The sequence below is a fragment of the Elgaria multicarinata genome, chromosome 7, assembly GCF_023053635.1.
Source record: "Elgaria multicarinata webbii isolate HBS135686 ecotype San Diego chromosome 7, rElgMul1.1.pri, whole genome shotgun sequence".
In the NCBI taxonomy this organism is placed as follows: Eukaryota; Metazoa; Chordata; class Lepidosauria; order Squamata; family Anguidae; genus Elgaria; species Elgaria multicarinata.
Genome location: NC_086177.1, coordinates 55,266,792 through 55,279,721, shown reverse-complemented (window position 1 = coordinate 55,279,721; position 12,930 = coordinate 55,266,792). Strand labels below are relative to the sequence as shown.

The 12,930-nt window shown below is 39.5% G+C and overlaps 1 protein-coding gene across 2 annotated transcripts in view; it reads right to left on the bottom strand.

Annotated features, from left to right (window-relative positions):
• MYOM1 (myomesin 1) overlaps positions 1 to 12,930 on the bottom strand; it is a 91,538-nt gene that overhangs the window by 23,674 nt on the left and 54,934 nt on the right. The window contains exons 17-24 of one of the 2 annotated variants that reach the window (XM_063130591.1): positions 12,180 to 12,497; positions 9,934 to 10,130; positions 8,532 to 8,658; positions 7,742 to 7,926; positions 7,150 to 7,264; positions 4,880 to 5,036; positions 3,936 to 4,042; positions 3,721 to 3,765 (exon numbers count right to left, since the gene is read on the bottom strand). In XM_063130591.1, the coding sequence (XP_062986661.1) occupies positions 3,721 to 3,765; positions 3,936 to 4,042; positions 4,880 to 5,036; positions 7,150 to 7,264; positions 7,742 to 7,926; positions 8,532 to 8,658; positions 9,934 to 10,130; positions 12,180 to 12,497 (1,251 nt within the window). The remainder of the gene's footprint in view (positions 1 to 3,720; positions 3,766 to 3,935; positions 4,043 to 4,879; positions 5,037 to 7,149; positions 7,265 to 7,741; positions 7,927 to 8,531; positions 8,659 to 9,933; positions 10,131 to 12,179; positions 12,498 to 12,930) is intronic. The other variant, XM_063130590.1, reaches the window with a different exon arrangement.

The following is a 12,930-nucleotide window of genomic DNA, read 5'->3' as shown; positions in this document are numbered from 1 at the left end:
TGGAATAATAGTGACCTTTTCCTGTTGCCATAGTTCTTTGACTTCCATGGTCAGTGGTGCATATTTTTCTCTCTTTTCCTCTTCCTTTTCAACATTATTATTATTATTATTATTATTATTATTATTATTATTATTATCCACCCCACAGCTGAAGCAATGTGCCCACATATAGGTTCATACCCATGGTTGGGGACTCTGCTTTTTGCAGGATTCTCCACCATGTGTAAGAGCCTACACACATATAGTTTGTGTCTAAAAAGGCGCATGCTGCAGACACAGCAGGGGCAAAGCTTCCCATCCTAATCCTGCTTCCCTTCTCTCTACATATTTATTGAATGCCTGCAGAAACATGTGTAAAGTTCTATTCACTATCTTTTCCCTCTTTCTCATAATAATATTTTTTTGGTCATAGTGCTTTTTCCCCTACAGAGTTTTCCCTGAAAAAATATTCAGAGTCCACCAGGGACAAATTGGTGTCATTGCCAAAAAAAATTCTATCTCTGTAACTGCTGGTTAGTTATTCAGGGCCAATGCAAGACACTGCAGCCTGAGATGGTGGTGGCAGCACCATCCCCACCATCCCAAAGGCCTGTCGGCCGCTCTCCACCAACTCTTCACCTTTTTAAACAGCCCTTCCTCAACCGGCTGCCTTTTGGATGCTTTGAAGTACAGCTTCTAGCATTCCTGCTCATTGTCCATGCTGGCTGGGGCTAATGGGAGCTGAAATCCAAAATATCAGGAGGGGACTAGGGAGAGGTTTCTTTGAACAGTTTTTGCCATCATTGCAGCAAAGCAGCAGTGGTACTGGCACACTTTGGGGCCACCTCACCCACAGTGTCTTGCTCTGAGGAAGGACTACTGCCTCATGGCAAGACGGCCCTAGGGTTCCTGGGAGTGCCACCAGACCCTTTTCTCCTGCAGTGAATACTGCTTCAAATTAAACAATATGTACCACAGGAGCAACATAGTGGCTAATGGGCAGGGGGTGGTGCACTGGGGTGAGGTGGAAACCACAGGCAGCCCTGTGAGTGACAGACTGGGGGAGTTTTCTGCAGCCTGAGTGATGGAGCTCATCTAGGACTGCCACCTGTCCTTGTAAAGGACCATCCTCTGTTTGAAAGGCTATCAGAGAACAATCCCCTATTTAAAGATGTCCTCTAAAATCCAGTTTGAAGGGGGCTTTGAAGTTGCCCATCAACAGTGAGCATCTGGACAGTAGACTGTTCAGTAGTTGTCTGTTTTAACTATTTAGCATTTGATCGATTAGGCGCCGTTTCTTCCTTTCAAGGGGGAGAAATAGCAATGACAGAGCAATGAGAGTGGAGTTGGAGCAGTGGAAGTATGTTCGAGATACTCAGCACAAGCCCGGCCATTCGAGCTACTCAGCAAACCGTCCTCTTTCATCAGCGAGACCACCCTTCACTGCAGACACCCCCAAGAAGGGAGGTTCTGTGACATAGCATGAGGACAGCAACACACGGGGATAGAAGGGTGGTTTTATTCTGCATGGAGAAAAAATGCCACACTTTTCCCGCCCTAGAAAAACATGGAAAATGGAGGGGAAGGGGCGAGACGACTGCAGGACAGGGATGACATTGTATGACTGTTGTGGGGCAAAACAGTAAACAAGGCAGGACAAAAGTGCAATAAAATGCTGGTGTGATGGAGCCCATAGTGTTGAAAACATGCCAGATATACTGAATTTCCTTCTGATAGTCATCCGTTCTAAAACACAGTAAGATCTGTTTAATTCATAGTTAAATATATTATGGTATACATCAGTGTAACAAGTGCAAAACGTAACATACTAGCACCATGTACATTGATGGTGCTATATAAATAATAATAATAATAATAATTTCAAATTTCCAGTTGGATACAAGAGTTTTCTTCTGCAGAAGTAGCACAAACTAGACAGATGAAATCCCCAAATTTAGATTCTGCTTGGTATCATATCTCCGTGGAAACAGTGCAGAGCAAGCTGGGGAATCTGCCACAGTCCTTTTGCAAAAGACTCTAAGGTACTGAGGAAATAGGACATTGGCAAGTCATGATTACACTTGTTTGCCCTTCCTTGTGACCTTTTAAAGCGGGAACATTAACCAAAACAACTGCATCTAATTTGTGGCCTGGCTATGCATGAAACTAATTTTCATAAAAAGAGCCATGAGTCAAAAGGGGAGGCTAGCAAAGCTTGCCTGACAGAAGTCAAGAAACTCTGTGTTCCTTTCTTCAACCACTGTGAAAAACAGCACTGTGAAAAAGTTGCATCATCTATTATTATTATTATTATTATTATTATTATTATTATTATTATTATTATTATTATTTGAAGATGAATAAAAGGAGATGACCTTAAGTAACTTCTAAACACAAATAAACTTAATGCCGCATGTGTCAGTGCTTGTATCAGCCTGTGGGTGTATGTATGTATATATATATATATATATATATATATATATATATATAAAGACATTGTACCACTCTGCTTTTGTCTTACTGTCAGATCTGTGGCAATTTTAGTCTCTTGTATGCAATTAGCTGTGAATATTTTAGACTAAAATAGAACAGAAAACAAGCATAAGGCCCAGAGGCTAGGATGGAATTAGAGTGACTAAAAACCATTCACTGTTGTGGGGAAAGTCTTCACAGGAACCTCTCCCCACCTCAGACTGGAAGTATGGGAGAAGTATTCCTCCTACCAAAATATGAGGTGACTTTGTGAACCCTTGTTCAACTGGTGTGTCCAAAAAGGTTCACACTGGCTCCACTATAATCCCACTCTGGGAACAATGAGAAAAACATGGATCCAGGTTAGGCTTGCAGATCTAGTAATTGAATGTATTGAATCTCTGAAAAGCAGCCCTCAGTGGATCTGATTATTTATTTACATTTATTATGGAATTTTACACCATTTCCAAAGTGGCATATAATAAAAACATTACATAATATAAAAATAGCACACAAAACACATTAAAGTGGTTAAAAATACTATTAAAATAGTATGGAATGGAATGGAATTTGCCTGGTGGAACAGTGACAAAGGAAGAGACAGGCAAGATCCTGAGGAAGGGGATCCTAGAGCTCTCAGGCAGCTACAGAAAAGGCCCTGCTATGTGTGGAAGCTAATCAGGTATCTATAAAAGTTGGTACCTGCAATAGGACCTTATTAAATTATCTTGATTTCAGTGGTGGGCTTCATATGACTATCATAAGAACATAAGAAGAGCCATGCTGGTTCAGACCAAAGGTCCTTCTAGTCCAGCATTCTGTTCTCACTGTGGCCAACCAGCTGCCTGTTGGCCACTGTGTTGGCCATTTCCACAAGTACGATATGGGTGAAACAGCATCCTCCTGATCATGTTCCCCAGCAACTGCCTCTGATATTGGAGGTAGCATATAAGCATCATGACTAGTAGCCATTGATAGCTACTAGTGCTAGTGAATTTCATAATTTACTATGTACTGTGTGAAGAAGTACTTCCTTTTATCTGTCCTGAATCTACCATGGGATGACTCCAGGTTCTAATATTTTGAGAGAGGAGAAAAAATGTCTCCCAGTCCACTTTCACCACACCTCTATCATATCTTCCCTCACTTGCATTTTCTCTAAGCTATGGAGGTGGCCACGTGCAAACTCCTATTCTAAGATAACCCAGAAAACAAATATTAATGCTACATGCTCCCCTCCTCCAACTTAGTATTTTTGTTTATACTTACCAGGGAATTTGTGCTCATGACTGAGTGCGAGTAGACGCTTCATTTCTGCAAAATAACATTGGAAAGAAGTATTAAAAAATTCTGTATGTTTATTTGCACATTTTATTTTATGATCATTCATTGTCTTATGTTTGTATTGCAATATATCTTGTTTGCACATCATGTAAGAGCCAAAGGGCAAGGCTGACATGTAGACAAAAGAGTTTGATGCTCACCTTCTTCATCCATTGTATAGCTTGATGAGACGCCATCTGTGTCTGTTACAACACAGGAGTAAATACCCAAATCATCTTCACCAAGATCTTTAAAGATAGCTTTTGACCTTTAAAACAAAAGAGCTTTGTTTAAGCAACAGATATGCGCCCAAATCAAATATCAAAGAATGCCCACATACAATTGCAATAGCTCAGCCTTCCCAACGTGGAGTCAGCCCTAGCCAACATGGCTAATGGTCAGGAGGACAGGGAAGTATAGTCCAAAGCATTGGGAGAATACCAGGTTAGGGAAGACTGCATCAGCTGATGAGTATGTGCAAGGAAAACTGTTAACTAAACTCAGGCATTACAGCTGATTCTAGTTGTTTCAGAAGAATGTTCCAGCTTCAGAACTCAAACTGCTGACTGTTCCATGGGCTAAATAACACAAGCTAATGCCCAAACAGAAATCAGAAAAATCTTCCCCTTCTTATTGTTTTATTATGATTTTATTAGAATGTAAGCCTATGCGGCAGGGTCTTGCTATTTTATTGTTTTACTCTGTACAGCACCATGTACATTGATGGCGCTATATAAATAAATAAATAATAATAATAATAATAATAACAACACATAAGGGTCAGATGTTACACGGCAGATCTGTAGTTGGCCATAGGGAATGAGATATTTGCTATGGTGCAAGGGGAGAGGGGTTGTAACTCTTTCCTCCTTTGTGCATTCCAGATATAAGTCACATATACAAACCAGAGCTACTATAAGCCACAAAGAGAAGTATATACTGCCACAACATGTCATTGGATTCCTTCCAACTTGGCACTATATACAGTTTTTGAACAAATAGACTGGCATCCTATTGAAAAAATCTAATTTGTGGGTGAAATGCGCATAAACAGACATATAAGAGAATCCCATATAGTTATTATTTGCGTTTCTAAATTTCTTACTTTCCACCTTTGGTGTCAATGGCTAATCGAGAGTCATCATCAATTGGTTCATAATTCTTGGACCAGATGAATTTAGAGTCTGCAGTCATTTCATCACATTGAAAGTTCAGTGAAATAACTCCATTGTCATCTACTTCAACTACAACTTCTTTCGTTCCTAGGAGATTAAAAAAAAATCTGATATATACATTGTCAAGATGTTGAGTTGAAATAAAACCTGCAGTAGAAATTTTCACTTCTTTTCTTATATTAGATAAACAGAATTTATCAGAAACTGATGGGTACTCTCAGGTCTCCTGTTGTCAAAGAAGGGAGAGGCAACTGAGACAACAGGACTTGGCATTAGGTCAAGTGATATGGAAGAAATAATAATAATAATAATAATAATAATAATAATAATAATAATAATAATTTCTTACCCGCCTCTCCCTCTGGATGGAGACAGGGAACAACATTAAATACAGTATAATACATAAAACTAGTTAAAAGAACATATTAAACCAATACAATATTAAAATAACAATCACATTAAAATTCTTAGGTTTAAAATTCATCTGGGTAGGCCTGCTGGACGAGATCAGTCTTTATGGCTGTCTTAAACTTGGAAAGAGTATAAAGTTAATGAATCTCTCCCAGCAGGCCATTCCACAGTCTGGGGGCAGAAGAAGAAAAGGTCCTCTGGGTAACAGTTGTCAGCCTAGTTGTGGTTTACTGGGGTAAACCGTTCCCAGAGGACCTGAGTGTGTGGGGTGGGTTGTATGTGAGAAGACGATCCCGCACATAACCTGGACCCAAAATAACCAATGTGACTTGGCCTTCTACTCCTCACTCCATTTACAAACTGTCTTTCAAGAAATCTAATTGTTCACTTGGGCTCCAGATAAAATAAACCAAAATCAAAAGACTCAAGAGAACCTAAGAGGTAGAAATATTTTAGCACTACTAAGGATAGTATATAAATAATGATGAAAATCAAGGATAACCTATATCTTAGAATATATTTTTCCTGAAAGATGATGTGCTGTCACAGTTGACCAGTTGAATCGTATAGATTGCACTTGGATATCACAATAAACTATGATTTATCATGAGTGGAACGAGCCTAGCCTCTTCCCAGACTCATGTGTTCCCCACTCCCCACTTTTCTTCTGTCATGGCTGCAAGGAGGAGAACGTAAACTTTCCCATCAGTTTTTATTATTAAACTCAACTTAACACATAATCTGAACAATAACATTAGCAAGTATGATTTGCTGAAACAAGCCAGCTTCATAAACCATGGTTTGGTATTCAATTGTTTCAAACAAACCATAGTTAACATTAACCACAGCCTGTCAGGACTGGACAACATGACTAGCTGTGATTAATAAAAAATGGAAACAAGAGAAGAACAGAATAGGGAATTAGAATCCTCTATACAGCCTAAGCCATGGACACTTGCCCTAGAGGGCCAAAGTGGACCAGGTTGGTGTGTGCGTGCGCACAGCCCTACTTATTTATTATGTTCTTTTTGGTGGTAGTGGTGATTTGTTGTCTTCCCCCACCCACACTTTTCATTTTGTTTTGATCTACTTGCAAATTTTTGAAAAAACAGAAGCAAAACCTTCCAAAGTTTCTCTCACAGCTGCACTGGAAGCTTGTGAGTTAAGTGGGAGGCTAGGCTTGTTCCTATCACTGGAGGATGCTGACTCAGCATCCAATATCTATATACTCCATTGCAGGCTGGTAGCTCCAATTCCAGTGGGGCTGTGAATCCATTCCAGGTTTCAGTCAGAACCAGCCAGAACTCAAAAGGGGCTATCCAAAGTGCTGAACGTATTGTGAGGGGGGAGTGCTAGAGTTCAGCACCCTGGCTAGCTCTTTTAAAGTTCTGGCTGGTTCTGAGTCTGAAACATGAAATTGATTCACAGCCCTGCCAAAATCAAAGCAACCAGGCTCTGCTAAAATATTCTTCTCTTTCTAGGTGCTGGGGAGTGGTCTGCCATTCACCTTCCCCCACCATGTCTTCTGATGTGGGACGCATCAGATATACAAAAGTGTGCAACAGATTTTCAGGTGCCTTCATCTATTCTAGGAGAAAATAGTAGAAGGGCATAAGAAGAAGCAGAAAGTTACAGTCTGGTTGCTTGAATCGATGGTTCAGCTTCCTCTTTATAACTATATCACAGGCTGATTAATTATTGCATTGTATGTCCGGTTTCCAATGTATGTCCACCATGTGAACATTTTTACTTTCCTAACAAGAGAAACAATGACAGAATATGAACAAACCTGGGCGGGTTTCAGCTATTACAGGGTCAGTGGGATCTGAAGGCTTCCCAACTCCAGCTTTGTTTGCTGCTCGTACACGGAACACATAACTGGTGCCTTCTTTAAGGCCACTGATCTAGAGAAAACCAGTACAGGAGAACATCAATGAAAAAAAAATCTTCTTAGACTGCAGCTGCAGATCAGCTGTGTCTGAGCTTTATGGCATCCTGTTTGCATAACACTTACTTCTATTTCTGCTGTAGTGAGTCATTCCCTCCCAGTGAAACTGGTCTCATTTTACATGGGTGTAACTCGGAATATAGTAGAGCTGCCCTCGAGATATTTTGGACTGTAACTCCCATCAACGCCAGCCAGCATGGCAAATGGTCAGCAATTATGGGAGTTGTAATCCAAAACAACTGGAGGTCACCACACTGTCTACTGCTGGCCTAGGCACTCTGTAACCACAAGGAAGTGCCACCAAAATAAAATAACTTGCTGTCTGTTGTATTTTGTAGATAGATGGAGTATAAATTGAATAAATCATCATCATCTAATAGTGCTCTGTACTCTGCTTATACAAGAGCAGAATTTGTTTCTTCAAGTAGCTTACCTTTAAGAATTTGTTTGCAGTAGCTTTCTCATTTACACTCTTCCAGTGTTCATCTGATGCATGTGTTTGTTTCAAATCTACATAAAAACCAGTTACAGGATTTCGGCCAACATAAATTGGTGGTTTCCATAATAGAACCAAAGAGTTTTTCCTAACTTCACTGCATGACAAATCATGGGGTGGTCCTGGAAGATAAACAGAAGACAGAACAATGCAGCTGAGGCCACCGCAATTATTAATGCATGCCACAAAGGAAACAGTTATCAAGAAGAGAAAAGACCGTGGACCAAATCGTGACCTAAACTTAGACAACACTACAGAAGAAAGATACAAAAGTTCTGAGTCACCATGGCATTCACTACTCTTTGTCCACATTTACACCATGTAACATGGGTTTCCCCTTTTTGGACTAAACACACTTGAATTTCCTTGGCAAATTGTGAATAGCAAATGGGAGTGCACATTTAAGACAGCCCTGAAACAAACTGGTCTGTGCCCTAAATCTAGTTATCGAGGTCAGATTAAATATCCCCTTCACACAGACTAAGGATGTTCTGGATGTCTCTTCCAAGGGAATTAACTTCAAAACTTAATATTTTAAGTAAGTGCGCAGCATCTGCAGGATCAAATTTCTCTAATAATTTTAGCAAGTGACTTGCTGGGAGCAGAGACAAGCTGCTATCCCAGCTAGCAGTTGCATCCTTCTTATCTTGTTTGAAGTTAAGTTTAATATGCCACACTGAAGAAGTCTTCTCCTACCAATACTAAAATACCCCCTTCCAGTTCTAACCTGGAACAGCAATGGTCCACTCTTCGCATTTGAAGGCTTTGCTAGCTGGAGAAAGTGTTCCAAGCCCAGCTAAGTTAACGGCAGCTACTTGAAACTGGTAGGTCATGTTTTCCTTCAAGTCATTTATCTGCAGCATAGATATAATAAAGTTAATATGCTTTGCTACATTTTAAAGAGCCAATAATTCAGTTGTAATGTTCCAATTCATCCTCTTTATTGGATTTTAAAATAAACATTGAAAAAGTACTAGATCTTTTGCGTGAGTGATATAAACAGTCACAACGTGTTTCTCAGTATCAGGCTTAAGACCGTATAAACAAAATGACACAATTTAGGAAGCCAAGAAGCTTTCTCAGGTTACAGTCCTATGGATGCTTTTTAATTAATTTATACATATATACTGTACATAAAAAGCATATATTCCACTGATATAGAAAGCATATCCAAAAGTTAATACAGTTTTACTCTGTACAGCACCATGTACATTGATGGTGCTATATAAATAAATAATAATAATAATAATAGTTCTCTGCCCCTTTCCCTTTCCACAAACCATTTGAAAACTGCTTGAAGTCTTGGTGGGCCACTTAGTATTTTTTTTTTTTTTTGTATTTTGCTTTCATTCTACAAAACAAAGTACATACATAACTTATATCTTAATACTTTTTTCCTTCAGTGCCCAAACCATTGTCAAAACAGGCCATGTATTATGAAAATCACAGGCCCTATGCCAGGTTACTGAGAAGCACCTCTTTACTTGGTACACTTTCAGGGAAAAATTAGTAGACTGCACCATTGTCATATTACAAAAATCACAGGTCCTAGGCCAAAGTCTTGTTAACCTGTTCAAAAACTGGTGGAAAGGGCCTCAGTCTCCATTGTCAGAAAAAATAAACCAAGAGCCAGGCCAGGAACTTTTCTATGGACAATCTGACTGGAGCTCGCAGACCACCAGTGGTCCACAGGACAGAGTTTACAAACCTGTGTTATCATAGATCTGATCATTACAAACAAACAAAATATATAAGAGAAGGGCACATAACAATATTAGTACAATTAAAATCACATTCATAAGCTCAAAAAATAGTTAGATTATAGACCTAGAAATAGGTTAACTGGATGTGCAATTCTATGCATGTTTAGACAGAAAAAAGTCCTACAATTTACAGTGTTCCCCAGCCAGCATGGGAATGCTGGAAGTGGTAGAATTTTTTTTTCAGTCTAAACATGCATAGGATTGCACCTTTAAGGACACTGATGAGATGAAATTTTCCTCCTCCTCCCCACAGCCCCCAAATGTCTCCATATCGTCAGTGGGCTCAGGTGGCTTCTGGCAAAAGGGATAATCACCCAAGTTGGACGGGGGATACGTGTCTAAAACTATGAAACATTAATCTCTTACCCTGTATGCTCTTTCACTAACAGGTTTAATGTTAGCTTCTTTCCATTCTCTAGGTGCTCCACCAATCACTTCCCGGTAATTCACAAAATAGCCAGTTATTTCAGCTCCACCAATCACTTTGGGCTGTTTCCATCCAAGAACCATTGAGTCTCGAACACTTTCAAGCACCGTGATGTCATATGGTGGAGAAGGAGGAGCTGTTTCAGAGTGAATAGTTTAACATTAGGACAGAAGGTTTGAGTTAGTCAATCAAACATTTGTTTGGATTCAGAGTCATCCTCAAGTTTCATCCTTCCAAGCAAAATCTCGGATAAGGATTGTAGACTTCCCTAAAATTCATGTTACATAAGGGAAGATAACTTTTGAAACATGTTAGTTAGAAAATGATGGCATATAAGATGAGAATGTGTCATGACTATAGCGATGAGCCTTTACTTCAAAACAATGAAAATCATGGTAGAACTGTAAAAAAAAAAAAGCAAAGCATTGGAGATGTCAATGATTGATTCATACTGTTTTACTGAATCTAAACATTTTGTTTCACAGTTGTTGTTGTTGTTTAAAAAAACTCTCTTCTTTTTCCAGCAACACCTTAATGCTATAATTACACACCTTGGTGCACCTACCTTGCAGAAAGTATATACACATCATACGTCACAGCAATCCAACTGGAGGATGACCAAAAATATTTGGAGCAACACTTTGGAACATGACACGGTAGAAAAAAAATGAAACCTCTATCCAGCAGCAGCTGAACAGCACATTTTCACGTGTAATATTTCCTCTCTTTACTGCGATGCCATCTTCAAGTACTTGAAAGGTTGTCACACAGAGGAGGGCCAGGATCTCTTCTCGATCATTCCAGAGTGCAGGACATGGAATAATGGGCTCAAGTTATAGGAAGTCAAATTCCGGCTGGACAGCAGGAAAATTTTCCTGACTGTTCGAGTGTCATCACATGGGGGAAATCATGTTTCCTTACCGTCCCTTCTCCACCCGCGTGTTTGTCCCTCATTATTTCCTCATTCTCAAGGGAGAGGAAAGAGGAAATAAACTCTGTTTTGATCATGTTGCTTCTCCTGCACACAGCAGGAGATAGCGGCAACTTCCATCTCAAAAAATAAGTCATACTTAATGGAGTGGGGTTTTTTGTCGTGCAAAGAAGGCCAGAAGTGGCAGGAGGCACACTGGAGGCAGATGACATCATGAGAGTGACTCATGAAAATCCATGAGTGTGGAGTAACGAGCGTGCAATAAAACGCTCACCTGAAGGAGCTCTTAGAGCAGTATGACAATGGAACCAATTACCTAGGGAGGTTGTGGGCTCTCCTACACTAGAGGCATTAAAGTGGCAGCTGGACAACCATCTGTCAGGTATGCTTTAAGGTAGATTCCTGCATTGAGCAGGGGGTTGGACTCTATGGTCTTATAGGCCCCTTCCAACTCTACTATTCTATGCCTCCTGTTCATTAAGATTTATATGCAATTTGCATGTACTGCTTTGAGGACAATGAAAGACAACTATAATTGCAGCTCACTACTCTACTACCATGAGTACTGCATATACATTTAAGTACCTATCAGATACTGGCCCGATAATTTCAAATAGTCACTGTCTCTCATTGATTGATTGTCTGGCTGACTGATTGATAGCATTTTTACCCTGCCCTTCAGCTGAAAGGGCTCCCAAAGCAGCTTACAGATCAGTTAAAACATGGGCCAGATCCTCAACTGGCGGCAAATATTTATATAACAAAATTGTTGATGGTCCCCAAATTAGGACCAAACTGACAACTTGGTCTTCCCTTCTGCATTAAACAGTAACATTAAGTCCTGGATATATAATAGAAATGTAATAAATAAATAAATAATAAAGCAAAAATAAAACAAAACAGAAAAAAAATGCTCAGTAGAATGTATAAATCTTACCAAGCTAATTTAGAAGCCGCATAAATTTCTTTCACAAATAATATTAATAGTAATAAGCCTAAACAACACTAATCCAATCAAATTAGCCAATGAATGCAACATGCAAGCTTGTTGTTAGATGCAACATATATATGTGCCATAGCCCTAATTACCACTATAATGATCTTTGATGGAAAGCTGAGCATTTATTAGATGGAGGTAACAGAAAATGTAGCATTGGCAAAGATGTCCATTGGCAGCTTGGATGATCACAGATGATAACGGCCTGAAATGAAGGTGCTAGCACGATGAAATCATGGCATGTGACCAAAGCTCACCTATATCACTTCTCTTTTTCTTTTTCTCCAATTCTGAGCGATCCTCAGGACGAGACTTACTTGCCTGCTTGGTAGTTGGTTTTTGTGATGAAGGAGTAGGATGTGTTTCACTCATTTTAGTGTCTGATGGACTCCTCTGCTTACCAGGGCTACTGGGCCCTGTTTGCCTGTTAGGTTTAGCATTGCATTTTAACAAAGCATCTGTGTCAAAGATAGGCTGGGAGGACTCATGCATGCCTTCCCAGTTGGCTGTGTGGTCTGTTAGTCCATCAGCTTTACCACTTAGTCCAGGACATACACCATGAAGCAATCCTCCCCCTATAATTGCCAGAAAATAACAAAGACATTTGAAATTAGAGTTCATTCACTCCCAATTCTCCATTGTTCAACCGAATGAAGAAATGGACACATAGCTGGACAGAGACAGGACATTAAAAAGTTACAGTTACAGATATTATGCAATATATATAAAATATCCATTGGGTATACAATATCATTCATCTCAGCAGTTAATATTTGCATGCAGTTAGTATTTTTCTGTCCATTCTATCCATAAACACTGTCCATTATCTTTAAAGTACAAGCAGTACCACATTAATGTTAAATTCATTGGAGGGATACACAATATCTTTAAAGTAACCTCAGAACTACAGTCATAGAGTTGTTCTCTGAAGATGTAAAGTACCTCGGTTTAGAGTTATTGATGATCCTGCCAAATTTCTTATCAACAGCATGCATTCAATATGAAAAA